The sequence below is a fragment of the Lepidochelys kempii genome, chromosome 6 (genome assembly GCF_965140285.1).
Source record: "Lepidochelys kempii isolate rLepKem1 chromosome 6, rLepKem1.hap1, whole genome shotgun sequence".
Taxonomy (NCBI): Eukaryota; Metazoa; Chordata; order Testudines; family Cheloniidae; genus Lepidochelys; species Lepidochelys kempii.
In genome coordinates this window covers 104584794-104611625 of record NC_136385.1, presented here as the reverse complement: position 1 = coordinate 104611625, position 26832 = coordinate 104584794, and the positions used below count along the sequence as shown (strand labels likewise).

At 44.0% G+C, this 26832-nt stretch overlaps 1 protein-coding gene across 4 annotated transcripts in view; it reads left to right on the top strand.

Annotated features, from left to right (window-relative positions):
* Window positions 1–5183: 5183 nt before the first annotated feature.
* Window positions 5184–26832, top strand: part of ITPK1 (inositol-tetrakisphosphate 1-kinase) — a 256116-nt gene continuing 234467 nt past the window's right edge. For 3 of the 4 annotated variants that reach the window (XM_073349514.2, XM_073349511.2, XM_073349512.2), the window contains exon 1: window positions 5184–6168. In XM_073349514.2, the coding sequence (XP_073205615.1) occupies window positions 6074–6168 (95 nt within the window). In that variant the 5' untranslated portion in view covers window positions 5184–6073. The remainder of the gene's footprint in view (window positions 6169–26832) is intronic. The other variant, XM_073349513.2, reaches the window with a different exon arrangement.

Below are 26832 nucleotides of genomic sequence, written 5' to 3'. Positions count from 1 at the left end.
AAAAAGCTGTTAGGAACAGTGTCCCTGATGATGCCACAGCACAACTGGTTGCTGAGCTCTGTGACTTTATCCTCACGCACAATTATTTCAAATTTGGTGACAATATATACCTTCAGACCAGTGGCACCGCTATGGGCACCCGCATGGCCCCACAATATGCCAACATTTTTATGGTTGACCTGGAACAACTCTTCCTCAGCTCTCGTCCACTCATGCCCCTTCTCTACCTACGCTACACTGATGACATCTTCATCATCTGGACCCATGGGAAGGAAACCCTGGAAGAAATCCACCACGATTTCAATAGCTTCCACCCCACCATCAACCTCAGCCTGGACCAATCTACATAGGAGGTACACTTCCTAGACACCACGGTGCAAATAAGTGATGGTCACGTTAAAACCACCCTATACCGAAAACCCACCGACCGCTGTGCCTACCTTCATTCCTCCAGCTTCCATCCCGGATACACCACAGGATCCACTATCTACAGACAAGTGCTGAGGTACAACCACATTTGCTCCAACCCCTCAGACAGAGACCAACACCTACAAGATCTTTACCAAGCATTCTCAAAACTATGATACCCACACGAGGAAATAAGGAAACAGATCAACAGAGTCAGACGTGTACCCAGAAGCCTCCTGCTGCAAGAAAGAAACCAACAGAACTCCACTGGCCATCACATACAGTCCTCAGCTAAAACCTCTCCAATGCATTATCAGTGATCTACAACCCATTCTGGACAACGATCCCCCACTTTCACGGGCCTTGGGAGACAGGCCAGTCCTCGCCCACAGACAACCCGCCAACCTGAAGCATATTCTCACCAGCAACTACACACCGCACCATAGTAACTCTAACTCAGGAACCAATCCATGCAACAAATGTCGATGCCAACGGTTCAGGATTAAACAAAAATTGTGACTGGCTAGCCAACTGCAAAAGCAGTTTCTCCTTCCTTGGTGTTCACACCTCAACTCCTAGAAGAGGGCCTCATCCTCCCTGATTGAACTAACCTCGTTATCCCTAGCCTGATTCTTGCTTGCATATTTATACCTGCCTCTGGAAATTTCCACGACACGCATCCGATAAAGTGGGTATTCACCCACGAAAGCTTATGCTCCAATACGTCTGTTAGTCTATAAGGTGCCACAGGACTCTTTGCCACTTTTATTATAAGTAGTGACTACTTCCAATAGTAAGCACAAGATCAGACCCTAAAATGTTATGAGTAACATGGACAAAGTTTGAGTACACCGTGTGATTTTGTTGTTGTTGTCGTTGACAATATCTTTTTAAAATTACAGTACAGTGAATGTGGTTAATTTCCTAAACTGAACTACACACCCCTCAACAACCAGTTAAGCGATAATAGTTAGTAGTATGAATCCATTTTCTTTGTAGTCTTTCAAATCTCATGCAATCCTAAATGCAAACTCTGACTAAACTCTTAGACATATGCAAAGGTCAAATGCTTCTCCAGAGATCTCCCCTAGATTGCAACCCTTTTCTCTTTACCCCCTAATGCTTGTTCAGCACTAGCCTCTTCTTTTTCCCTTCATACAATCTTGCCCACTGGTGCAAGAGTTCTATAGCTCCTTTGCTTCTGTTTTTATAGGGACTGCAAATGCTCAATACCTCTGAAAACTGGGCCTCTGATGTCTGGAACAAAGTTCTTGTACCTTTCTGCCTATCAGTTCTCCACCAGTTTTCCGAATAAGAATGAAAAGCCTACATTTCTCATGGGAAGGAAATTCCCAAAAACTTTCTTTTGGGAAAATTTACACATGTTGTTTCAGTAATGTTGAATCATTTTTTTTCAATAATGTCAAAACATTCTAATATATAATTTAACATACAAATACCATACAAGCAAAAAATGAATGAAATGAAACAAAACACCATGGTATTATCAAAGAGAAACAAGAAAGCAGAAATGCCTTGTTTTGATTTTTTCCCGTTGAGAATTTCACCAAAATGGAGGTTTCCACAAAATGTTTTGATTTCAGTTAAACTGCATTTTCTGAAACTAACTGTTCTGGTGAAAAAATGTTGACGAACTCTATTTATAACCATTAATTAACTTTGCCAAATGGTTGGGGATATCATCTGCATGAAAGATGTTCTTAAAAAATAGAAGTTGTAGAATATTAAGTGAGTGGAAGAACACTTCAGATTGCTGACTTGTAGCTGAGTGAAAGGGATATACTCTCATTCTCCTTTTGCAGTATTTGAGATAGAAATATTATTATAATATACATTTTTCAAAAGTGCAAGCAGAGGGTATTTCCACTCTGCTCTGGATATTCCACACCCTGCATAAGGTCAAACATCTCCTTTGTTTACAGTTTGTTGGAATTTGACTTTATCATTGGCATTAACAACAGCAGATAGTAAAACAGCCTGTCCTGCCCCTGGGGGAATTCTGTGTCACTGCACAATGCAGATTTTTTCAGAAATTACAGTTGGGTGCGCAGAATTTTCTTTTCCTCCCACAGAAATGGGCTGCAGAGATGTTGGCTGCCATGGGGGGCCGCTAGACCTGGCAGAGCATAGCTCACAAATAAAAGACAAGGCCGGGGAGAGAACTGGATGGTTCCCTGCACACCCTGAAGGAAGGAGGCCATGGCGTGCAGGAAATTCTGTGCAAGCCTGGGACCCAGCGTCAGACTGTTTCTCCCTCTGGATCCTTGGCCTCTGTGGGGTAAGGGATGTGAGTGTCTTGGCTATGGAAGGCTGTGGCTGGACTCTGGGGGGAGGGGGTGTGAGTTCCTGGGTTGGGGGTGTGTGGCTGGGCTCTGGTGGAAGGGGGTGTGAGTCTCTGGGATGCGGGGGCGTGGCTGGGCTCTAGTAGGAGGGTGTGTGAGTGTCTGGCCCCCCAGCTGGATTCTGTGGGGGAGGAGGCAGAGAAACAGGAACTGGGTTGTCATAGGGGTTTCTTTGACACTCTACTCCTGGGGGAAATTTTCTGTGTGTCTGTATTGTTACAGACATACTTGTTGACAGGTATTTTGAAATACATTACCAATTGAAACTGGCATGATTATATAGTGTTATTTTGACAAATAAATTGACAGAATTTTACAATATTCTGCGCAGAATTTTTAATTTTTTGGCACAGAATGCCCCCAGGAGTACTGTGCTTACAACCCAACCCAAGCCAGGCACAGTTTCATTTTCCTAAGACCTTTCTATTTCTACCTCTTGTTCCCTCTGAATAGAGGCTCATACCTACCTTTTTTCTAGCCTGGTGCAGTTAATAAGCCACACTCATTATGGCTGCAATGAGTCAGCAGAGTTTACCCAACAACTTTATATATGCAGAGTCCTCAACCTGGTTTTACAGAGCATGTCACCAGAAAAGGGTTGTAGATCCTGCCAACTTGTTACAGAAAGAAATAAAACAATTTGTATAAAAGCTATGTTACGCAAATATCCGTAGTGTCATGTTTTCCATCCTCGAAGAGAAAAACATGATTTTTGGTTTAGATGATGGGTTGTTTTTTTTCAGATTAAGGGACACAATAAAGAGAGACACTTTGTATTTGCTCTGTGAGAGCTCACTGTGATTCAGTCTGAAATATTCTGCATCTGAATTAAAATACAAAATGACAGGTGTCTCTATATTTAAAGGTGTGGAACATAGACAAAGAATGAACATTAGAACTGGTTGGCAAATTATTTTTTCCCTATGCCAACAAATTTAAATAAAAAAAGTTTTTGTCAAACATTTTCTTCAAAATTGTTCAAGTTTTTGTTGACCACTGAAAAATTTGGGGTCTTTGATTTTTTTCAGTGCAAACTCATTTTTTTAAAACTATTTTTTGTTTCTAAAAAATTCCTGTTTAGTCCAAAAATCATTTGTTTAAAAAAAAAAAAGGCAGCGCTTCTGACCAGCTCAATTGTCGTCATCTCTTCCTAGGGGCTCTAGGACCCTGTGAGGTGGGAGGGTCTCAAAGCTCAGGCTGCAGCCCAAGTTCAAATGTCTACACTGCAATGAAGAAGACCCTTAGCCCGAGTCAGAGGGCTCAGGCCAGCTGCAGGTTTTTAATTGCAGTGTAGACATACCCTTCATGTTACATACACCATACTTGCAATGACATGCACACGGAATGATCCCTGAACCCCCTATTGATTTCAGTGTGTGTGGGGGGGGGGGGGGTCTGGGCAGGCATGAACCTACACAGAGCTCCATTGCAGCATTGGGGCCTTAGCTACTACTGCATTTAGAAAAGGGGTACAAGGGACAGCATTCAAACTGAAGATATGATAAGAGGGCTTTCCCTGCCCCTACTGAGGCTTGTTCTTATATTTGTCTAACTTCAGCCTGTTCTCAGGCCCCCGAGAAACCTCCCCCACCCCAAAAAAATTAATCAGGGACTTCCTATGACCTCTGTTACACAGGAGGTCAGACTAGACAACCATTTTGGCCCAATAATCTATGAAAATCTCAGCTGGCGCTGCATCCAGCGGTGGTTTAACTGGAAATACAACATTGAATAGAATAAAAGGGAGGAGACTAAAATGTTCTTGATCTCCAGTCTTGTCTGAAATCACTTTAAGTACAGGGAATATTATCTTTCTGGTTTAAAAGGAAATATATGTGATGTCCGTGTTTTCTTTCTTTCAAATGGTAAATCTTGGGAGCGGGGGCAAGAAGATGAGGCAGGGGATCAGCTGAGGGGAAGATCTCCTGTGTTTCATTTCCAATCAAAGGCAGGTATTGGTGAGTGGACAGGGGATCATCCCTCTCCCCTACTGCTCAGCGGTCTTTGCTGGGGTAGCATGTATCCCTGGCTCATAAAGACTGAATAACTCTGAAGAAGAGCAAGATTTTGCCTTTCAGATGCCCGCAGTTCCACTGAATGGAAGGTAGTAAAGGCAGCTTTTCTGGGCTGTGTGTGAAGGGGGACCCCCTACCCCCAGTCCTCTTGCCCCCCGGCTTCATCCTCCCCTTTTAGAAATGACTCATCGTTTAACACTGGAAAACCACACTTTTCAAACCCCATCCTCCACCAGGCCACAGGAGAGAGCACTAGCCCAGGCACGACCAGCCCTAAAAAGGGGGGGGGGGGCGGGGGGGAGGGTGTGTGTGTGTGTGCGCGCGCGCGCTGCGTTTTTAAGGAGCTGGAGCCCGGTGCTGCCCCCTGCAGGTCCAGCCGCAGCGGTTTGCCCCTGCCCGCCTCCCTGCCAGGGCCCGCCTGCTGCGCGGCAGAGACGCGGGGAGTAGGTAGGGAGCCGGGTGCCGGCCGGCCGGGGCTGCGGCTCGCAAGCTCTCCTTCGGGCAGGAGGCGCAGCAGCCTGGCGCAGCCCCCGGGAGGGTGTGTCCTTGCTCGCCCACCCTCCTGCTTTGGGGGTGGAGGGAGGAGGAACCAGCCGCGGCAGGAGGAAGTGGAGGCGGCTCGGAATAGCGGGCAAATGGAGACGTGAGAGGCGGCAGCAGCAGCAGCAGCAGCAGCGGGGGAAGGAAGCGAGCTGGTCTCCCGCTGCCCGAGCGTGCAGGCCGACGGCCACTGGGGCTCGCCTCTGTAGCCTGGGGCAGAGGCTTGCTCGGGGCTCCGCTGCTGCTCGGAGAGCCGCGGCGCTGTGCTCGCTCCGCGGGCTGCTCCATTAGCGCACGGAGGAGGATTTCAGAAGGTAGAAGCTTCCCCTCCGCCAGAGGCACCTTCCCACTCAGCCTCTCCGCTTTCCCTTTCCTGGGAGGGCCTGCAAGGGGATTGCACGCAAGTTACTGCTGCTCAGGGAGCCTGGACCCTCCCCGAGCCAGCCAAGCGCGGGGTCTGTCTGGGGAAAATTGCTGGCGGCTTCCGAGACAGCCTCTGATTTTGTTGTTGTTTAAACAACAAAACCCAAGTGCATAGGAAATATTAAAGCCCCTCCCCTGGATTTTCCCGTTTTGCCCCTCTCAGAGTTCCTTGCACCCCAAGGGCTGAATGACTTCCCTCTAGAGACTTCTTTTTTTGGGAGGGAGGCACCTCCGTACCAAGCTGCTGCATCTTGTGTACAAGACTTTTCTCTTTCCTCCTTTAAAAATAACTCCCACCCCCACTCCGCTGGAGGGTAAGGAAAGATGCAGACCTTTCTGAAAGGGAAAAGAGTTGGTTATTGGCTGAGTGAAAAGAAGATCAAGAAGCTGAATTTTCAGGCCTTTGCAGAGCTCTGCAGGTAAGGAACAAATCCTGACGAGCTATAATGGGGGGCACGGGGCAGTCAACCTCCTCTGTCTCGCTAGAGCTTTGACAGTCTGTCTTTTACCCTCTCTCCAAAGTACATTTGACATTGTGGGCCTTCAGCTGCATCTCTGGTTATCAAATTAACATGCAATTATATTATAGTATTGCTTAAGAGCAGGGTGACTGCTGCTTGGAAATTGAGTCATAAATTTTAACAGCCTGGGTCTAGGATTGTCATGGAAGCAGTGCCTGGCATGGTGGTGAAGTGAAAGCATGCTATTGACTTGGGGTTCCATTGTGGGCAGGGACAAAAAAGAAGTTTGGTAGCCAGGCTGCTTTAAGTTGACCTTTACTATTACCTGTGTAAGAAGGTTTTCTTTAATGTTTTCCTCTACATTGCATACAAGGAGTAAGAAATCTTAAACTGTGCATGGTGTCAATTTCCACTAGGCTAGAAGTAGCCGGGCAGAATGGAACTGATACCCAGGCATCCATGTATCATTCTTTTGGGGAAGAGAGAGGAGCGGTGTACATTGACAGTCTTTCTTGGCAGACTGCATGCATGACTTCCACCCCCTACCTGTTCAGTATCCCTTGACCCCAAACCTGGTTTTCTAGATCTTGATCTGAAGTCTCTTTGCTTCCCTTTTTCATATGCATGATACTGTTGATATGGCTTTTACCATAGTATGTCGCAAACTTCTGAGAAACTCGAGTTTGAACTGTGGTTTTGATTGTGTGAGTGCGGATGAGACATAGTCATGCTCTGAGACTTGCGCACATTTCTATTTGCACATCCCTCCTTGAGCTCTCCTGTTTTCCTGATAAAATAATCCAAATCAGGCTTTTTTGAATCCCACCAAGTTCTTTAAAGAGAAGCATGATGGCTTCTGTTAATAAATTCCATGTGGGTGGCTGGTTAATTTTCTGGGTGTCATACCACAAAATATTGGGGTTTTAGAATATTTTCAGTCCCTGTGTAACATTTTAATCTTCCAGGGATGCTTAGGGGATTTCTGCATTAGTGTAAATGCCTGTATTCACCCCCATTGGTGGGATGTTAGACTTTTTACTACAGGTTACTCTTTTAGTTATACAACTACTATTACGGGTAGTTACAAGGACATATGCTATATTGCTTAATAGAATCTGTTAATAATTTGATTCCATGAGTGAAGTAACAGTAAATGTCAGAGTTTTCAACTAACTGGCAAATGTGAACTATCGGAGTTCATTATTAGATTTTTTCCCAATATTAAAGTACCTCTTAATTAACTACTGTTCCTAAATTCACTCTGTTTACACACAAACTTTTAAAATTTGGTGTCAATAATATGCATGTCATACTAGATAAGTCTCCTATTTTCTTAAAGTTTGGCCAACGTCACTTATGATTAAGGAACTTTCACCACAAGTTCTTTTTGTAAAGATGAAGGGGAAAATGGAAAAGCAGTTTAACCAAATGACAGAAAAGTGGCATATCAGTTTGTGTTCCAATCACTTTGTATTTTATTAAAATTCACAGAAATAAGATTTTGGGTAAATTTACTGTATGTAAATAGATCACAAGTTCCAATTTAATATATAATTTCCCTTTTTGGTCATGTAAACAAACTGCTTCATTAATGACTGATGCTGGGGCTAAAACCTGCCTAACTGACTTTCTGGTTCATTTTGGTGCTGTACACTTTTTCCTGTGCTCATAAAAGGATCTGATGATTACTGTACACCAGATTTCATAACCTAAAACTAATAGGGCTGTTATGTTAGACTCTAAACATACATAGATTCTACTCTATTTCTTTGTGCCAGGTATCCAGCATTCTGCATCCTCTGTGTAGGAATCCAAGTTTCTCTGCCCCTCTCCCCTCCCCTCCCCTCCTCAAACCTTCTTGTTTCTCTTTCTGACTGTCTTGTAAGTTGTTTAATTTTCCCACATTGTGCACTTGTATTACTGTATTACGTAACACTGCTCTATAATTTCCACACATACTGCACAATTATGTTAATGGGTGTTACTGGCACTGAAGTGTAAATAGGCCCAGAGTCTCAGAGTACAGCTGCTGAAAGGCGGTTTAGCTAAACTGGTTTTAAAAACTGGTCCATCTGTTTTTTTGCCTTGTCTGTGCTAGTGCTCCAACTCATTTTTAAAACCAGTTAATATTTCTGGATGGATTTCCCCAGTTTAGACAAGGCCTAGTTGAGGAAGGATGACTCAGTGAAGAAAATGCTAGGCTGTGAATTGGGAAGATCTGCATTCTATTCCCACTTCTACCAGAGACTTCCTGTGAGATTTTTTTGGCAAGTCACTTAGTCTTGTTGTGCCTCCATTCTCCATCTGTAAAATGGGGATAGCAATAACGCTGCACCTCATGGGGTATTGAGGACATACACAATAAAAGATTGTGATGTACTTGAATACTGTGGTAATGGGGGGCCATATCAGTACTACAGATAGATATGGGCTTGATCCTGAGATGAGTTCTATGTGCTTGGCACCCTTGAAATTAATGGGGAGTTCCAGCATCTACAAAGGCCTCTTTCCCAAAGGAAGATGAGGGCTTTCACAGAGAGCTGGTCTGTTTAGCATCAGAAAGTGAGCTGTGCATTGAGGGCAGTAGTGAGGTGCCAGGAGTCCCAGAACTTCCATCCAAACCAGGCTAAGTGGCAAGAATGTAATAGCAAACTATCTGTGGTAATAGCAAACTATCTGTGGATCTGTCTGAGGGTGTACTCAGTGACATGGTAGATCTTGGAGTTACTCTGCATGCCAAGTCACATTTGTGCATTTCAGTGTCCCAGTGATTAGAGCAAGAGTGCCTGGTGCTGCTGTTCTCTTTCCACAAAAGAGGAAAGTGGATGATAGAAGTTGTGCTGTAAAAATCAATTTCTGCGAGTTTCCACCAACATGAGAAAATGGAAATGAGGGATTCCACAGAAACTCCACTTGCTGAACACCAGTTGCAACAACCCCTTGTGTGAACAAACCAAACTGCTTTCCGGCTAAGAAGTCTGAGTGACAAGTCAGCCACTGATTGACAAATATGAAAAAGCGAAGGCACTAAATCTTGTTTGGAGCCTCTAGGTGCTACTGCAATACAAATAATAACTAACAGTTTTCAGGCTGTGGATTTTTGATTAGTGTAGACAATGTCTGGATTGGTTCAGTGGAGGAACACTTCTTTTTTCTATAGAAAACCGAATGGATAAGATTTCATTATTAGGATTCTACACAAAGGGGACATTCTTTTTCATTATCTTGAGTGTTTGAGTAAGTCCTCCTACAGTGCATGTATCACTTCTACTTAAGGCCATAGAAACTGGTTTCACTGGTCATCTAGCATGTTTTTGTTGCTTTAGGATAAGAATATTTGTATGGGCCTAGGAAATAACCGTGGTGAATTAGAGCATTGCACATATACATATTTCTTCCCCCGCCCTCAGCCTGGCTTCTGTGATCTGTGGAATTTAGCTGCCTTTGTGCAGTTAAACCTCCCTAGTAGCATTTTATAAGCTACCAGTCTTAGCAAATCAGCTTCATAAAACAGGGGTAAACACTACTGTCAGAGCTATAGATAGGTGTGTTTGTTTTTTTCTGTTCTGAACTTTTATTCATGTTTCTTATGTTTACTGGACTAAGCACAAAAAGCCAAATATGAGATTTGATCCAGAGATTTAGGAATAATTTTGATCTGAGAATATTAAATTAAGCATATTCTTTGTATAGCAAACCATTAAGTATATTGCATGTTTTTCCAGGAAGAATTTGGGATTTTCTTTAATCTCAGCTCCCCACAAAAAACTAAATACTGATTTTGTTAAATGCATGGCTTGTGCCAGTTGGCTTCAAAGACTGCAGAAATTATAAAAATTAAACATAGGCATGCTGGTCAATAGCTCCAATTGTTACCTACACTGGTGTGCAATATTGTATCACGAGAAGTCATACAAGGAGTAATAGCAGGGAGTAAAGTTTCTTTCTCTGCAATTCTCACCAATAGCTGCAAGCCATCAGGTGTTAGAAATTATCCTGAAGGTGGGAGTGAACTACAGATGACCTTTTGGGGGTATGGGGGTTCAGTGCTCCTTCTTCCCGCAGGAGTGACCTTTCTTCTAGCCATGGATCGATGTACTGCCTCTTGAAACCACTGTGAACACTGTCCACAGTGAAGTGAGGGGGTCATCTTCCTCCACCCCCAAAGAAAGTTTGCAGTGTGTTTGCTACATTCTAGGATCCTAACTACTCTCTGGGATCACAGACCACACCCACTGGGCTCCAGGAGTGGCTCAAATTATCTATATTTTCATTACATGCCTGTGTTTAGTGGACTAACAGTAATTTACCTTAGATTAAGGAGCCAAGAGTCCTTTTTCTGGTACATCTTTTTTTCCACAAAGCAGTTTGATTTAGGATGATAATAAATCTGGCCTCTTTATATTGCAGAAGGTTCCTGAAAAGTAGTTCCTAGTATGTGCATATGTTAATTCCTGCATCTCTACTTTCAATTTTGTTGGCTCCTTACTAATTCAGAAACCACCACTCCTGACTATGGGGAGGGTTTAAATGTAAGCAGTACTCTCTGAAACAGAAGTTTGATCTGAGGTGGGATTTTAGGGTTGGTGTAGTTACAAGAACACCCCGGAAAGTTATTTGAACGGCATGTTAGGAGAATGAAGATTGATACTGTTCATCCTGTGATACAATCCAGATAACATGCTGTTCATCTGAAAACTTGACAGCTTCCTTTAAGATGACACTGAACATATCCCAGTGAAACAGTGGAGCAAGGCATCTGAAATGCAGACATAAAAAAAATAAGCACCTGGCTTGGATGCATCCAGTCTATTGCTAATTGAAACAAGCACTCTTCTATTGGTGCATTTTTCTTCTTATCGCCTTTATTTCTCATTCATAAATCCAGTAATCCACAATAATGGTTCTATTTGTGTGGCTGGAACTTAGTTTTATTCAGAAGGCATTTTGCCCTCTACCTAATCAGAGGTACTTTTATAGTGTCTGATATCTTCAAAGTACTATACAAACTTTAGCTAGTCTTCATAGCACTCAAAGTAGTAGTATCCCCATTTTACAGCAGAGGAAAACATATTAAGGTGTGTGGTGGCTCTCGTAGGAGTCTCTCTCAAAATGACAGTTTTAGGCTTCCATTTTTGAGGTCGCTGTAACTTCAGGTTCAAGGTCCTCCTCTTGCAAGTTAAAAGGTGTTTTTTAAAAGGTGTATGAAAGTCAAGCTGCGTTCTTGGCTCATGTAGGAGCACCAGTAGTAATGGTTCTTCATTTGGAACTGAATGAATGGTTCCTGTGAAGCGAGTCAAAATAGAATCCAGCTTGCTTTCCCGTAGTCACGGTCGCTCTGCAGAGGTAACAGGTAGTCAGTTTATTGTGATCAGTAAAAGTGGCAGCTGTGACTTTGAAGGCCCTTGGGATCTGATCTATAAAGTGAGAAGGTGCTACTTTTCTGGTCGTAACTGCACGTTTAACTGAGTCATTGGCAGAGCCAGATCTAGAGCTAGGAATTAGCGTCAGTTCACACACAGGTGCTAAATTTCACCCCAGGAGAGGCAAGCTGAAATGATGGTTTGATCTTTATTGATCTAGTGCTGCATAGTTAAGAGTACCACTTAATCCATGCTGACTTCTGAATTGGTAACTTGAAAGCCCTCAGGGAACTGGGATGTCTCCTGCTTTTATTATAGGTCGCAGGTTCTTGTTCCTCCTGTTCAACAAGAAAGCTCCTTCCACTATTTCCCAAACACACACCAGTTCTGCACACTCATCCTGGTCTTGATCCCCATGCAGTCCATTGTGGCACTGAACCCCTCCTGCTCCAGCTGGCAAACAAGAGTTTGGGGCAGGTGGGGTCGGGGATCGAGGACAGGAGAAGGTGGAACACTGAATGCTTGCCAAGAACTCTGGATCCCACACCTTTGCTCAGTCTGTTAGACTATTATCAAAAAGAAAAGGAGTACTTGTGGCACCTTAGAGACTAACCAATTTATTTGAGCATAAACTTTCGTGAGCTACAGCTCACTTCATCGGATGCAAGCTTATGCTCAAATAAATTGGTTAGTCTCTAAGGTGCCACAAATACTCCTTTTCTTTTTGCGAATAGAGACTAACACGGCTGTTACTCTGAAACTTGCCTTAGACTATTATGTTTGGCGGGTGTGTGTGTGAGTTGAGGGAACGTTCCTTTGAAAGAGTGCTGTCAGGCTAAAAATCAATATTTTAAAGAGGCCTTACCGCTGTTGGACATTTGGGTGCTAAGCAACAACAGTATGTCTTTTAAAATGTGTAAGAACAAGCATTTCCTTCTCCAGTCTAGGAAAATGACATTTTAACATGGCTTTTCTAGTGAAATTCTCCTTGCTAATTATGTCCAGAGTATCTTGAAGATGTTGTTTTTTTGTTTTTTTTTAAATAAGTGTGAACGATACTGAAGAATAATGAAGACCAAAAGCTATTTCTTTGTGGATCAGTTTCACTCCATATGGAGCCCTTTGGATTTTGATGAGCAAGATCATTGTTACAAAGATGATGATGATGATGATGATTTAGACCTGTTATGTTACAATCTAATTAGTGAGCTAAAGTATAAGGCCTATATATACTAAACCAGCGGTTCTCAACAGGGGGTCCGCAGAGCCCTGCGGCTAAAACCCAGAGTGTGAACCCCAGCACCTCTCGCAAGCCAGGAACTGCGGGGTTGAAGCCCCGATCCCTGGTACCCCCTGCCTGATTGAAGCCAGGAGCAGCAGGGCTGAATTCTCGAGCCCCAGTGCCCATCATGGGGCAGAAGCCCTGAGCCCATGGGCAGAGTTGGGGGGACACAGAGGTGTTCCCCCCCCCACCCCGAAACTACAGTGCAAGAGCAGGGCAGTCCTGGGGCACTTCCACCCCCCTACCCCCACCACCTTCTCTCCCCACCCCCTTCACTCGCGCAGGCGGTAAGAGCTGCCTGGGCAGGGGACCTGGCTCTGTGGCTGGCAGAGCCCTCGGGGAACAGGAACCGCAGGGGAGCCCTCCTGGCACACAGCCCCTAGCTACCCCTCTCCCTGCACCCTGAGCTACCCCCTCCGTCTGCACGCAGCCCCTAGCTATACCCCTGCCTGCACCCTGAGCTACCCCTTGCCTGCGCACAGCCCTGAGCTACCCCCGTCTGTCCTCTGAGCTATTTTCAATATTTTTGAGCTGAGGCCCCTACCTTTTGAGTTATAATTTTTGGTTGCGTGTGCCCTTCTCTTCCCCCCCCCCCAACCCAGACAAGCGGGTGGCCTGCTGAGGTGAGGCAGTGGGTGGAGGTGACACTCTCTCCCCAGACCCTGCCGTGCAGAGCTGGCTCAAGCCCAGTTGGCCCCTGCCCACCCAAAATAGAAGTCAAACTACACATATGTTCAAGCCCCCTCCCCTGCTGGGCCCTGAAGTTTTTATAGCATGTTGTGAGGGCCTCAGAAAGAACTGCTGTACTACACAACCTCACTTCCTAGAAAAGTGTTAGAATGGAGAGGTCAATGAGGCTGTAACATTGAGGGTTTTTATATTTGACACTGTACCTTCAATGGAAACAGTATTTGGCACCATAGCTTTTTGATTTCATGTTGGCTCATCATTCCCCTGACACTTACAAACACCTCTGAAATTAAGGAGATTGGGGAGAGGGAGAGTGGAAAATGAACTACCTCAGCTTTGATTTTGAGAAGTCACTAGTATCTAATGTTCCCAACTCGCTTTACATATTTAACAAGCACTAAAATGGCAGAGCATATTGAGAATTGAATGACTTAGTGAGTTATCCTTGGCAGTGGTTGGCCAGCAAACTGTTGAGGCTGTGCAACACTGGAATTAGCTGTGCCAGGATAGTGTGGTGGGTCCATTTTAGACTGAAAACTGAAGGGATTTATGCATAAAAACATGATATCCAATCCAGCGATAGCTAATTGTTAGCACTTTTCACTTAAGGATTTTAAAATGCTTTACACACGTTGGCGTAAGCTTAACAGCAAAAATATTTATGCCTGGTTGTGGGGAGAGACATGACTGAGGCACAGAGAAGTTGACTCCAGGACACAGTATAATTTAGGGCTTATCTACAAGGAGCAGTAACATGCAGTAGGGAGGGTGTAATTTCTGAACCTCACTAACGTGTTGTGTACTAATTGGTCCACATGGACCCTGCTAGTGTCCGCTAAAAGTTCTCTAGAGTGCTTTAATGTGCTATAACAGTACTACATTAAATAGTTCAGACATTTTTTTAGAGTTCAGCATAGTAAAGAAACTGCTGCATTTGGGTATATAATGCTGTTTACTCCCTGTCTCACTTTGCTAAAGCTATCTGCAAGTTGAGATTATCAGTTAATAGCTAACTGAACAAATGGTGTGTGTGAGAGGTGGTTAACGGCATTGGACAGAAATGACAGTATCATAAGTGTTCATTTGTAATTGGCCACCCTCATCTCAACCACAGTGATAAAATGCTTTGTGTCTCACTGTGCCACTTGTAAATGACTTCTACTCTCACAAGAACCAGTGTCAGAGGTCAGCTTATTCTTTATCTTGTCAGCAGGATTTCATTACAAGGGCGTAAAGGGACAAGTGTTCAGATGGGAAGGCCATGATATATAATCGGCTTCAGAACTATGTAATGAATATATTATTCAGCAATATATTAAGAAATATCCTAATTCCTGGATTTAAGTGTCATCGTTGTACTAACTGTACTATTTTAAATGTGTTTCAGTGAGACTCTGTAGTATTTCCCTTTAACCTTTTTAGATTAAAACACATGAGATGTATGTAAAAAATAATGGATCTTACTCCTCCATTTGTTTGTATTGTAGTAGCTCCTGGATGCCTCAGTCAGGGCCCCACTGTACATGTATGTAACAAAAAGAGAGTCCCTGCTCCAAAGGCTTTACAGTCTTAAAACCAATCCTGCAATTGTTGGGGACCACTGCACCCATGTGGAAGCCTGTTCAGGCATTGGTGCAGCAGTCCTGTCCACCTGTTCGCATTTGCAGGATCAAGGCCTAAGTGTATGACAAGAGAACATATGGCCACAACGAATAGATGGGGTGAGAGAGAGCACAAAGTACTAGTGAGCTTAGTGATAGGTGGAATAAGCAGAAGTAATAGTACATCAGAAGCCTAGCCACTTTTGGGTGTTTTGTAGGCATCATGAAGAGGTGAGAGATTTGAAGGATATAAGGTGTGTTCTTGTCCCTTTTTAGTCTTGGTTCTTGGCCTTGCAATGATCTTTTTTTTTTTTTTTTTTTAGGAAAGTGTGTGTGTGTGTATATATATATATATACACACACTTTGTTATACATATATTTACAAGGCATTCTGAATTTACTTCCATTTTGCAGGGTTCAAAATGTAACCAGTTTCAATGTTAGTTTTTTTAAATGGTTATAAACGCTTTTTATTTTAAAAACATTTTTTGATAAATGAAAAATGTTAGTTAACTTTTCAGTTAAAAGGGTTGCAAAATAATTAGAAGTCCCAACAGTTTCTCAAACACTTTTGTTTTCAGGAAAAGGTGTCTCTCTCGCCCCCCCCAACCTCCAAGCAGACTATGGCCTGTTTAAAAGAAAAGTCAGCCAGTCTGTCTTTATCCTTGCACTAAACAGTCATCAAATTTTGCATATCCCAGTACAGCAGTACGGGCTCTTGTGTAAAACACAGCCACCACTTTTAGTGAAAGACAGGAAAGAGCCAGGACTCTTGAGGTACAGTTTATTGGCTAGGTTTAGATGATTATGGTACCTAATAGTGGCTTTCACAGAGCAAAGTACAGTATAATGCAGGAGCAACATGTACCTTTCTGTAGCCAGGAAGTGCAACTGTTGTTTCAACTCCAAACAAAATCTGTTTTTGTCCTTTGAATAATATTGTGAATGAGGAGCCTCTTTTGTTTTCTGTTAGTTCGCAGTGCTTGTTTGGTGCAGTATTTAGAGTCACGAGAGCTTCTAGGTCCTTGCACTGTAGTCACTCAAATGAACTTTGGTTGCTAAAGAAAACCACAGACTTCAATGTGTTTAGGTCTGGCTGGAAGACAAGAATTCCATTTTGTGAAAAATGTCAAGGTTTTGGCATTTGCTTCCATTTGGCATTGACACCTTTCAAAATTTTATTTTGGTTAAAAAAAATAAATAAAAACATACCTCCTTCAACCCCTCCCGAACAATAGCTCGTAGTCTGTTGGTTAGGGCACTCACCTGGGATGTGTGAAACCCAGGTTCAAGTCTCTCAGCACTGACTGATTCAGAGCAAGGACTTGAATCTGGCTCTCCCAGATGTGTGCCCTGACTACTGGATTACCGGCTGTTCTGGTTTCCCCTCTTTGTCTGTCTCTCTTCCTGATGAAAGTTTTGTCAAAACATACATTTCTGCAAAAAGTTTTGGTTTTGACAAATTTGAATTTTTGGTGGGGAAAAATTGTCTCAGAATTTCAGATCAGCTCTAGTTTGCACAATGATCATACCGCTGAAAATGTTCTGAGACTGTGCTTTGCAAGAGTGAGAGAGAAAAAGAAAACACAAACACACTGGTCTAAAATTGCTGTTTCATCTAGACACTGCATGTAGCCTTACATGTGTACTGATAATCCAATTCAGTGCTTTCATCCTGTTTCCCTCTTCTTTTTCAAGATGTTTGATGATGCATCTTTGTTTCTGGGGTTAGTGTCCAATATAGAACAGGTTACTGGGAATCATGTTCTGAGAAGCTCTCTTTGAGGCCAGAGCAGTGTGGTAGAGCGATTAATGAAGGTCAGGATTTAGATATGCTTGCAGTTTGAAGGGGTGGGAAGAGGAGTATAGATGAAGCTTGTTCTGTGGATAAAGAGAGGGCTTAATTCATTGGAGCTGTCAGTCTGGCACCTTTCATGAGCAGTAAAAGAAAATTGCTAAAGTCTATGTGTGTTTGTGGGGAGGGCCTGTCCCTTTTAGGATATCTTCCAGAGAATGCTAACATTAATCTCTAGCTGAAAAAATTAAGAGTAACAGAAGGAGGGAAAAATCCTGTATAAATGGAAGACCTCACGTAGAAGCTGCAGCAATTTGAGGCAGACCTACGGGGCAGAGGCCATATGATTATAAAGCGTGGTTGCCTCTTGCTATCATTTGAAAGAACAAATGTTTTTTTCCTTCAGATTTTTTTTGTATACTGAAACATCAATTCTAAACTGGCTGTCCCTGGGAGATGACCGCATGCTGAGTCCCATGAGAGACAGCATCTTGTGTTGCTCCTTAGCAACTTCTGGACCCATGGATTGCATCCAGCCCTTAACATGTAGAAGGAAAGGTTGCCTCAAGATGGGTCATTTGTGGAAAGAAGGGTAAACCTTTAGGGCTCTGGACATCTCTGGTAGAGAAGGGAAGTGTATTTTGGCTCTGGGGCATGCCTCCATCTGTGCATAATGTTTTCTCTCCCTCCCAAAAATTTCTTTGGGGCCTGCTGGCCCTACACATGGGTTAGCGATAGAGCTAGTTGGGGGAAACGGTGCTGGAGGGAGAAACTCATGAATATTTTGTTCACAATTTTCCCGATTTTTATGCTGTATTCAAAGTTTTTAAAAACGCAGCTGCTTTAATTATGGTTTAAGAAAACAGGGTGCTGTTAGGTGGGAAAACATAATACTTCAGCAAGGTGTTTTCCCCCCTTATTTTTGTCCTCTCTGTTCGGAATGACGTTCTGGGCTGTGAGCTCCCAGGATCTGTTTGTGAGGGAGTTAGTGCACGGAGCTCTCTCCGAACATGTGGATAAAGGGGGAGTGGAAATCCTTGCTGGCTAGCTGATTTAACAAAACATCAAAACAATTAAAAGTATGTTTAAGCTGTCAGCCCAGTGAAAAATAATTCTGGTTTTGTTTAAAAAAAGCTCTCTAGCTTGGTTCCCTTCTGATTCCTCTACTGGAGGAGCTCTAGTGTAGCTCCAGGATTTGTATAGCACACAGAGGTTCATTGATCTCAACTGCTCTGCTGCTTAGGGGCAGCGGAACTGTCCCCAGCAATGGGGAAGCTCATGTCTTTGGGGACAGGGCTTTCTTGAGGGCAAGCTCAAAACTCTGGAACTCATTTATGCAGGAGCTTTGCTGTTTTCTAGTCCACATGTAAAAATGCTCCTCCTTTGCCCTCGTTTTCTCTCAAAGTCTCACATAAGATACCCATTTGTATGGTTAACTAATCAAAACCAAACCGTTCCTAACATACAACTTCATACATCTGTCCCAGAAGAAAGGGCACTGGAGTGGAGAGGAAACCATACTTCACTGATGTTTGTCAGCTTGTGTGTTTTTTAACTTGGAAGAGCACTTGGGTGTCATGTTGATGGGCATGGTGTACCTGCATTGGATAGAACCTGAGTCTCCCATGTGGCAATGTGGAGCCCTGCTGCTATGATGCTGGCATGACCTAGAAGTGATCGTGTGAGAAATAAGTAGGATCATCTTGGTGTTTTATTCTACAAGTTAAAACAGGGAAAAATGTTTTGAGCCAAACTGTGTGTCAGGTGTTATGTTTACCCGTGACACTTTCATTTTCATGTATATGGCATGTTGACATTAAATGGTTATTTTAAAATTAAATACTTGTATAATACCTCAGTATGTGCTGTGCGGACCACAAGGTCTCTGAGCACAAGTTTTCTTCCCCACTGTATGCTCTTTGTGCTGCTGTGGGCAGCAGTTTCCTCAGCAGCCTGGCACCCCATGTTTGCTCACAATGAGCATTGTTTGGGAGGAGGCTGGCACAGTATACTTTTGCTCTGATTTTGATCTCTCTTTTGTACAGTCAGTTAATGTGACACTACTGAATCCCACTCCTTGTTGCCAATTTTTCACCTGCTGTTAAAGTAGCAATAAACGGTCATGACTCTAACTGCAAGAGATTGGAGACAAAACTTTGTTTCGGTGTTTGCTTTGTGCTTTTGTCAGTGGTTTTTGTATAGTCAGTTACATTGCTTCTCTTTTTTTTTGTGTGTCTCTCTTCTTAGTATGGGTATTTCTAAAAAAATAGGGAAGGCAAAGAAAAGTCTTAAACATGGGGATATGTAATTGTGAAATCATAACATTTGGCAGGGGGGGACTCAGGGTTAGGTGTTACTATTTTGAATTCATTTTAAGACTGAAACTACTTTTACCTATGTTTTTAAACCGACTAAATTACAAATTGATACCGTTCCTTTGAGTGAGAAGCGCTCTGTGTTAGCAAGCTTCATGGTGAAACTCATCTAGTTTTTTAAAAAACAATTGTCGTTACCATAATTAATAATTTCTATTGTTTATATGATGTTGTGCACCTTAAAAGGAAGGTGTGGTCCCAGTGGTTTGAGCAAAGGATTAGAAGATGAAGTCTTGAGTTCTAAACCCAGCCCTGCAATTGACTTCTCTTGGGCAAGTCGCTTACCTGTCTGTCCATTTCTCCATATGTAAAGTAAAGATCCAGTCTGTCTGGAGGTGCTGTTTTGCAGATGGATTAGAGGTTTGTAAAGCAGTTTGGACTTGAAGAGTGCTAAGTATTGCTATTATCAAAGCACAGTACAACGGCTAATCCTTACCTTTTGGATTTAGAGCCCAGTCCAGCACCCACTTTGCATTGACTTCACTGGGAACTCTGTATGCATGTCTCTTTCGCACACACCCAGACACCGTCTTCCCATCTTTTATTAATGGAGAATCTGAGACACAGGGCGGTGTGGTGGGAAGTTATTTTTCATGACCACACACAATTGGTAACAGGGATGTGGCTGGGATTAGAACTGAGAACTGTCTCCCTTCCATGCTAGTTGTACTAAGTCTTTGCTGCTTCTGTAAACTTATAAATCACTAAAACAGGAACTTGGGCCTGTTTCAAATCAATATGGTTACTGTGGCAGGTTGTCACTGAGCTGTGCTACTAGGATCTCTTTTTTTAAGCACATTCTGAATACATGTTTGGCCCAGGGAGATATTCTTTGTAGTAATCTCAAAATGTTTTTGCAGCATCAAGTACAGTACTCAGATTTCCTGTCTCTTGGCACTCCTGCCTCCTTGTCTTATGCTGAGTGATTTGTGTGTGAGAGAGAGAAATGCACAACTGCTCTTACACTGTGTTGTCTGCTGCCTTTAGTGAGGCGTTTTAGCAGAGGATATTCAGTCCTAGGAGCACAAACAGTGCTTTTAAACTTCAAAGTAAATTGCCATTTGTGGGCAGTGTTTTCCTTTTTGTGGTGCAACCTAATAGCACTATTAACACATTGCAGTGAGAGAGGGATTTAGGTGAAGTGTTTTCAGCTAAAGCACATATTATTCAGTCTTGAATAATGTCTTGAAACTGTGACGCCCTGCCTCTGTGTGGGTGTCTTTAGCTGGCAGTAGGGCTGCAGGAGATAATTATTGGAGCCTTTTATGAAGGCAGAGTGACTAGGGGCTGCCATATGCTAGCCTGATCTCCTTTGCTGTAGCAAAAGCTTGTTCAGAGTTCATTTCCTTTTCTTTTTCTTCCCTTTAACACAGCCAGCTTCCTTCTGAGCACCCCCTTGTGGCGAGGGGCACCTCTGCAGTGTTCTGCCTCTGTTTTGCCCTTCTTCAGGTCTCCTTAACCCCCCCCCCCTTTCCCTCCAGTCTCTCTCATCCAATTGTAGCTTCTCTCGGGGTCTGTGTTTTTATTTTTAATTACCACAAAGTTGTAAAACCCAACCAACCCAACAAATCTTCCACCCAGCCATAAGCTAGGCCTAGCCCTTTCTCCCTGAGGTACTCTCTCTTCCTGGTGTCTGACCAGTGGGAGAAGATGCAAGGCTTGGCCTGCCTTCTTCTAAAGGAAGAACAAAACTTTCAACTGGGTTGTCTTACCCAGCTCCAGCTCTGTTCCTTGGGCACTCTCTCCCTGAAGGTTCACTCTGCAATTACTCTTCTAGTTCTGCCCTCACTGAAATGCCCCCTGACCCTTTATAGCCAAAGTGCAGCCCTACCTCCTTAATTGGCTCAGCTTGGACAACTGCTCTGGCATAGAGAAGCTCTTATTGTTTTAATCACAGTGGCCTGCCACCCTGTGACATTCCCTCAATATATTTCATCTGCATGGGAAAATCGTTCGCCCCCGAGAATGTCAGGAAATTAAATTGTTTACTCAAAATGTCTGTCATGAACACTTACACTAGCCCAGGAGAGCTCTGAGACATTCCTTCGAGCAAGCCCAGAAGAGTGGGATCTGTATCTCTTCATCTGAACTGTAAATGTAAAGTTCACCCACAGAGTTTGCTAGGCACTCTGCCCAGACAGTTTTAAAATTAGACTAAAATCCTGCATTGCTGTAGCTATGTTGGTTCCAGGATATTAGAGAAGCAAGGTGGGTGAAGTAGTATATATTACCTCATCCACCTGGTCTCAGGCAAATCCTATGCATTTATAAATGTTCTGTGAACAATTTCAGTCTCTTGGGGAAAAAAGAAAAGGAGTACTTGTGGCACCTTAGACTAACCAATTTATTTGAGCAAAAGCTTTTGTGAGCTGTAGCTCACGAAAGCTTATGCTCAAATAAATTGGTTAGTCTCTAAGGTGCCACAAGTACTCCTTTTCTTTTTGCGAATACAGACTAACACGGTTGCTACTCTGAAACCAGTCTCTTGGGAATATTTTGAATGTCCTCCCCATGGTCACAAATATTTCAAGCATTCCTTAACCTGAAATGAAGTGGACTTCAGATTGAGGATAGGTGGCAGAGGAAAGGCTTATGGTGGATGCACAGGACTGGGAGGCAGAACTGGGATGTGGGGGAAGTCTGTTCTTTGCTCTGTCATAGGCTTTATTGTCATTTAGGCAAGTTAGTTAATCTTTTTGTACTATTATTTGTCTCTCCATAGGGGATTTAATCTGAAGGTCTTTGATGCATGTCAGGTAACTAGCAGCACACGAGTCACACCAATAGTGTGTACATGTAATGCCTGTTCTGTTTTCAATTTGCATGGTGTAAACACATGGTGTCTGTATGCTGTGTACTGAGGGATAGCACTTTCCAGTGCTATACCAGGGTTCTTTACTTCACCGCTGAGCAGTGGGCGGTCAGGGAGTGTTTTCACTGTGAATTGTGGGAAGCCCAGTGGATTCAATTTTTTATTTTTTATTTTATTTTTTTTAAATCCTGTGGTTCCACTGTCTCTGTGCCATACTTCCTTTCTGGGCTGGCATGCACCGATTTTTAAATTGCTGTGGACCAGCACGGATCCAGCAATTCTTCATGCTGCTAGGGCGACGAGAGCGAATACGTGCAGGCTGCTTGGGTTGTATTACAGCACTTAGAGCTGGATGGATTCTGCCTTGGACTTTGCCTGTTGCACCACCAAACATGATGCAGGAGCAGGCGAATATTCTATGGCTGCAATAACAGAAGGGTATTCTGCAACTGTTGGCAGCCGGACGAGGCGGACTGGTTTCTGGATCACCTATGCAGCGTTCAGTGCCATTTCTGAGTCTGGGAAACCAGTGTGGGTTGGTGGGAGTGGACTGTTCTGTTAAGCTAGGATAATCAGCGGTGGCAAGAAACCTTCAGGGTGGGGAGGGCTACCTTTTTTTTTTTTTTTTTTTTAAGGCAGAACTGACCAGGAGCTGCAGTGAGAGCAGACCAGCATGCAGTGCTCCCTACCATGGAGAAACAGGTCGCCGTGGCAGTCAGGAAGCTGACCAACCCAGAATGTTACCAGTCTGTAGCCAACCAATTTGGCATGGGGAGATCAGCTGCTGGGGCTATTCTCATGAAGGTCTGTTTATGCTGTTGAGCTGGTCCTGTCTAACTGGGTCTTGAAGCTGGGTATTGCTCAGGAGACTATTGATGGCTTTGCATGCATGGGGTGCCCAAGCAGCACTGGGACAATTGATGGAACCCATGTGCCTATTATTCTGCCCCCCTCCTTCCCAGGATGCAGAATTTATAAACAGAAGGGTGCATTTCTTCATGGTGTTTCAAGGACTTCTGTGTCACTGTGACAAGTTTACAAACATAAATGCAGAGTGCTCTGGGAGGTCCACGATGCTGGGATCTTTTTAAATGAACGGAGAAAGGACTGTTTGCCCCAGGAGAGCTGGGGACATTAATGGTGTGGAGGTTGGTCCGGTTATTCTGGGAGACCTGGCTTATCTCCCGATGCCCTAGCTTAGATAATGAAGCCATACACTGGCCGCTTGGACAGAAGGCAGGAACATGTTAACTATCACCTGAGTAGTTGTAGAATGGTAGTCAAATGTGCATGTGGCCCTTTGAAAGGCAGATCTTGCTGCTTCTAGAATAGGTAGAGTATCAGAGGGGTAGCCCTGTTAGTCTGGATCTGTAAAAGCGGCAGAGAGTCCTGTGGCACCTTATAGACTAACAGACGTATTGGAGCATAAGCTTTTGTGGGTGAATACCCCCTTTGTTGGATGCATGTAGTGGAAGTTTCCGGAGGCAGGTATAAATATGCAAGCATATTGAATATAGAATAGGTTGGAGGTAGCAGAAAAAAATGTTCCAAGCAATATAACTGAATGTTGTGTTTTGCACAGTATTTGAGAGCAAGAGGGAGAGTCCTACTGACGGGCGGGCGGCTGAGGTGCGGAGACTTGTCCGGAGGCGTGAGCAGCCAGCAAGGCATCACATGGAGAGCACACACATCCCATGGGAATGCTGTCAGGGATGCCTGTTGTTCATATTTTGAGTCACATGCCTGAACATGTTAGCCCGTCGTGGGGGTGTTAAGATGCAGACATCGCGAGCACTAGGATATTGCGTGTGGGTGGCTGAAGTTTGATGTTCCCTATGTGCTTTTGTCAAAACCTTATGAATGTTTTCATTCTTATTTAAAGGATTTTCTGTGCGAAATGTGATGACTCGTAATGGATGTATTGTAAATGGTTTTATTATGAAAGAACAATTAAAAAAACTAATAATAAAGTTTTAAGGGAACCAAAAATATCATCTTTGGTTAGTTAAATGTGTTTTTTCTAAACACAGTCTTAAAAGTTTGTGTGAAGTTGGTTACTTTAATTCCTGCAACAGAGCAAACAAAGTTCAAAGTGCAGCAGCAAGAACACTTTAAATACACAAGAGTTTTATGGTTGGGTGGGGAGGGATTGTATAAAATTACAGGTGAATATAAGCCTTGTCTCTGGCTCCTCTTATCAGCATAGGGTCTGGGACTGAGTGCCTCAGCTCAGAATTCTCAGGGGCATTGTGGGGCTCAAAAGAGCTGGTCTCCCAGGTGCAAGTGTCTTCTCAGATCCTACCTCTGGGCACCAAAGTGAATGGGTTCTGCTGGGAGCACTGCTGCGGGGATGTGGAGGGTAGGAGTGGCTTCTGCCTCAGTAGCCAGCATTGTTCAGGGGCTGAAGGACTTGGCTGGGTCCCAAAATATGGGCCTGCAGGACCTGCTTGCCTAGCAGGAGGGCATTCTGGCTTAGGGTAGTGTCCATGAGTTGCCTTTGCAACTGTGTCTTTTTCCATGCTCTCCTTCACCATGACAATGCTGTTCTTGGCCATAGCGACACTTTCTCTGGCCCCTGTGGTGTGTCCTTGGCAACTACAAGTATCTTCTGTATTTCTTTCTACCTCTAGGTCTTACTGTATGGCCTCGTTTTCCTCTGTGACTCTGCCATGAGTTCTGCAAACATCTCGTCCCGAGTCTTTCTTTTCTGCACCTCAGGTTGTCCAGCCTGTCAGCAGTATGTAGAGGCCTGTCCTTGACGGTCTGGCTGTTGCAGGTGCTATGGGAATAGTGGGTTGGGAGGAAACAGTCGCTGCTTGTTCATATTTCAGTGGGTTTTTTTAGTAAGTATGTGACCTTTCCTTCCTGAGACGCTTCGCACTCTTGAGGGAAACATCAGCGCTGGTAAGTGGTCTGCATGTGTGGAGGTCCTGGGTGCATTTTTGATTTGTCTACTGTATCTGCTTTTGTGCTGTTGGGGTGGGGGCAGGGAGAGCTATCTTCCAGCGCACAAACAAACCTGGAGGCACGACTAAGGCATCAGAGGCGTAAAGGAAGGGTTATGGGGACTGGAGACTGAGCTGGACAGTAATCCCCTCTTGGCTGTCTTCACTCTTGATGATGTTACACGGAGGTAGGTGACTTGGAGGCAAAGAATGCTCATATTCCGAAAGGCAAAGGGAAGACCGGTGAGATATGTTGTGAAGTTACTCACCAGAGTGGCCCCTCCCCGCAGAAATATTGCAGGAGTGTAAGGGGCTGGCAAGCTCTCCCGGGGGTTGTGGCCGTGTAACTGCTTCTCAGTCTTGCGTTTTGCTATTATCTGCCCCGCAGACATGGAGAAAGTGCAGGGAAAAATACGTCCTATAATGACTGTTACTACAATGCGTGTTACAGGGCACCTGTACCTCAGTGGGAAGCAGTACTGTGTGTGTCTTCACTGGGTGTGCAATGTGCACTTACACCTCATGTGACCTCCAAAAACTAGCCAAATTTCTTTTCCTGTAAGCACTGTCTCAATAAGCTATTGAATTTTGCATAAATGAATGTTGTTTTTACAAGGGTGAGTGGTACAGACTGCAGCTGGGCCATTTTGAAGCAGCACAATAATAATAGATTGTAAATATAGGTACCCTCATGCCAGAAGTTCCCTCCAGGGGATCTGATTTTTCAGCCCCAGCCTGGCTCAGGCTCAGCTGATGCTGGGCAGGAGTCTGGGTCCGTTGTAGCAGGGCAGAACTGGGGCTGGCTTTTCAGGTGTCCATCATCAGAGCTCTGAGTCACAAAAGATCCTGGCTCTCGGGATGGCTCCTCTCTGGCATCCTCCTGCTTACCCTCTGGGGTCTAGCTGGTCGTCTGCGGTGGGGTGAATAGAGCCTGTGACAGGTTGTACTGTAATTGTGTAGAATCCTGTCCAGGTCATCAAAAAATGGACAGGTCACATGCCCCTTGCTAAATTGTCTCCTTTTTATCCTGTCTTTCAATGTACTTTCTCCTGACCAACTTGCTCTTTATCTGGCACTGGTTGGCATCCCAGTCAGAACCCCCCATGGACACCTGCTCTGCAATGTCCACAAAAAGGTCCTTAATCCTGGGGCTGGCCACAAGAGCTTTCTGAACCGATGTGTCTCTGCAGATGGCAATGAGATCCAGGATCTCAGCACAGCTCCAGGCAGCTGCCTGAGGCATGTAGTTGGGCTTCAGGAGAGCTGTCACAGTTGTATGGCCAGTATAATGATATACACTGAGATTCAGGTGTAAATAAGCAACATCTGGCTCTTCATCCTGGAAATTTGACACCAGGGCAGGGATGGCACACAAGTAAATGGACAGGTCAGTAACTTGTATTGGACCAACTTCTGTTGGTGAGAGAGACAAGAGTTCGAGTTTATGCAGAGCACTTCTTCCACCATCACGGCAGGGCTACAGCAATGCTGCAGGTCAGTAACGACAACCTGCATAGCACGTGGGATAGCTGTTGGAAACCTGCAAAAAGTTGTGCGCAGCAATTGTGTGCGCCCAAACAAAAGACTGAACTAATTCAGTGTGAGGCAAACCTAGCCTACTTTGCAAGAGGACTCCAGAATTCCTGATAAATGTGGAGGTAGTGCGCAGTGATGGGTTTCATTGTGTGTACGCAAGTGTTTTCAAACCACATTAACTTGATTTGATCCAGTTTAAAACCCCCATGTAGACAAGCCCTTA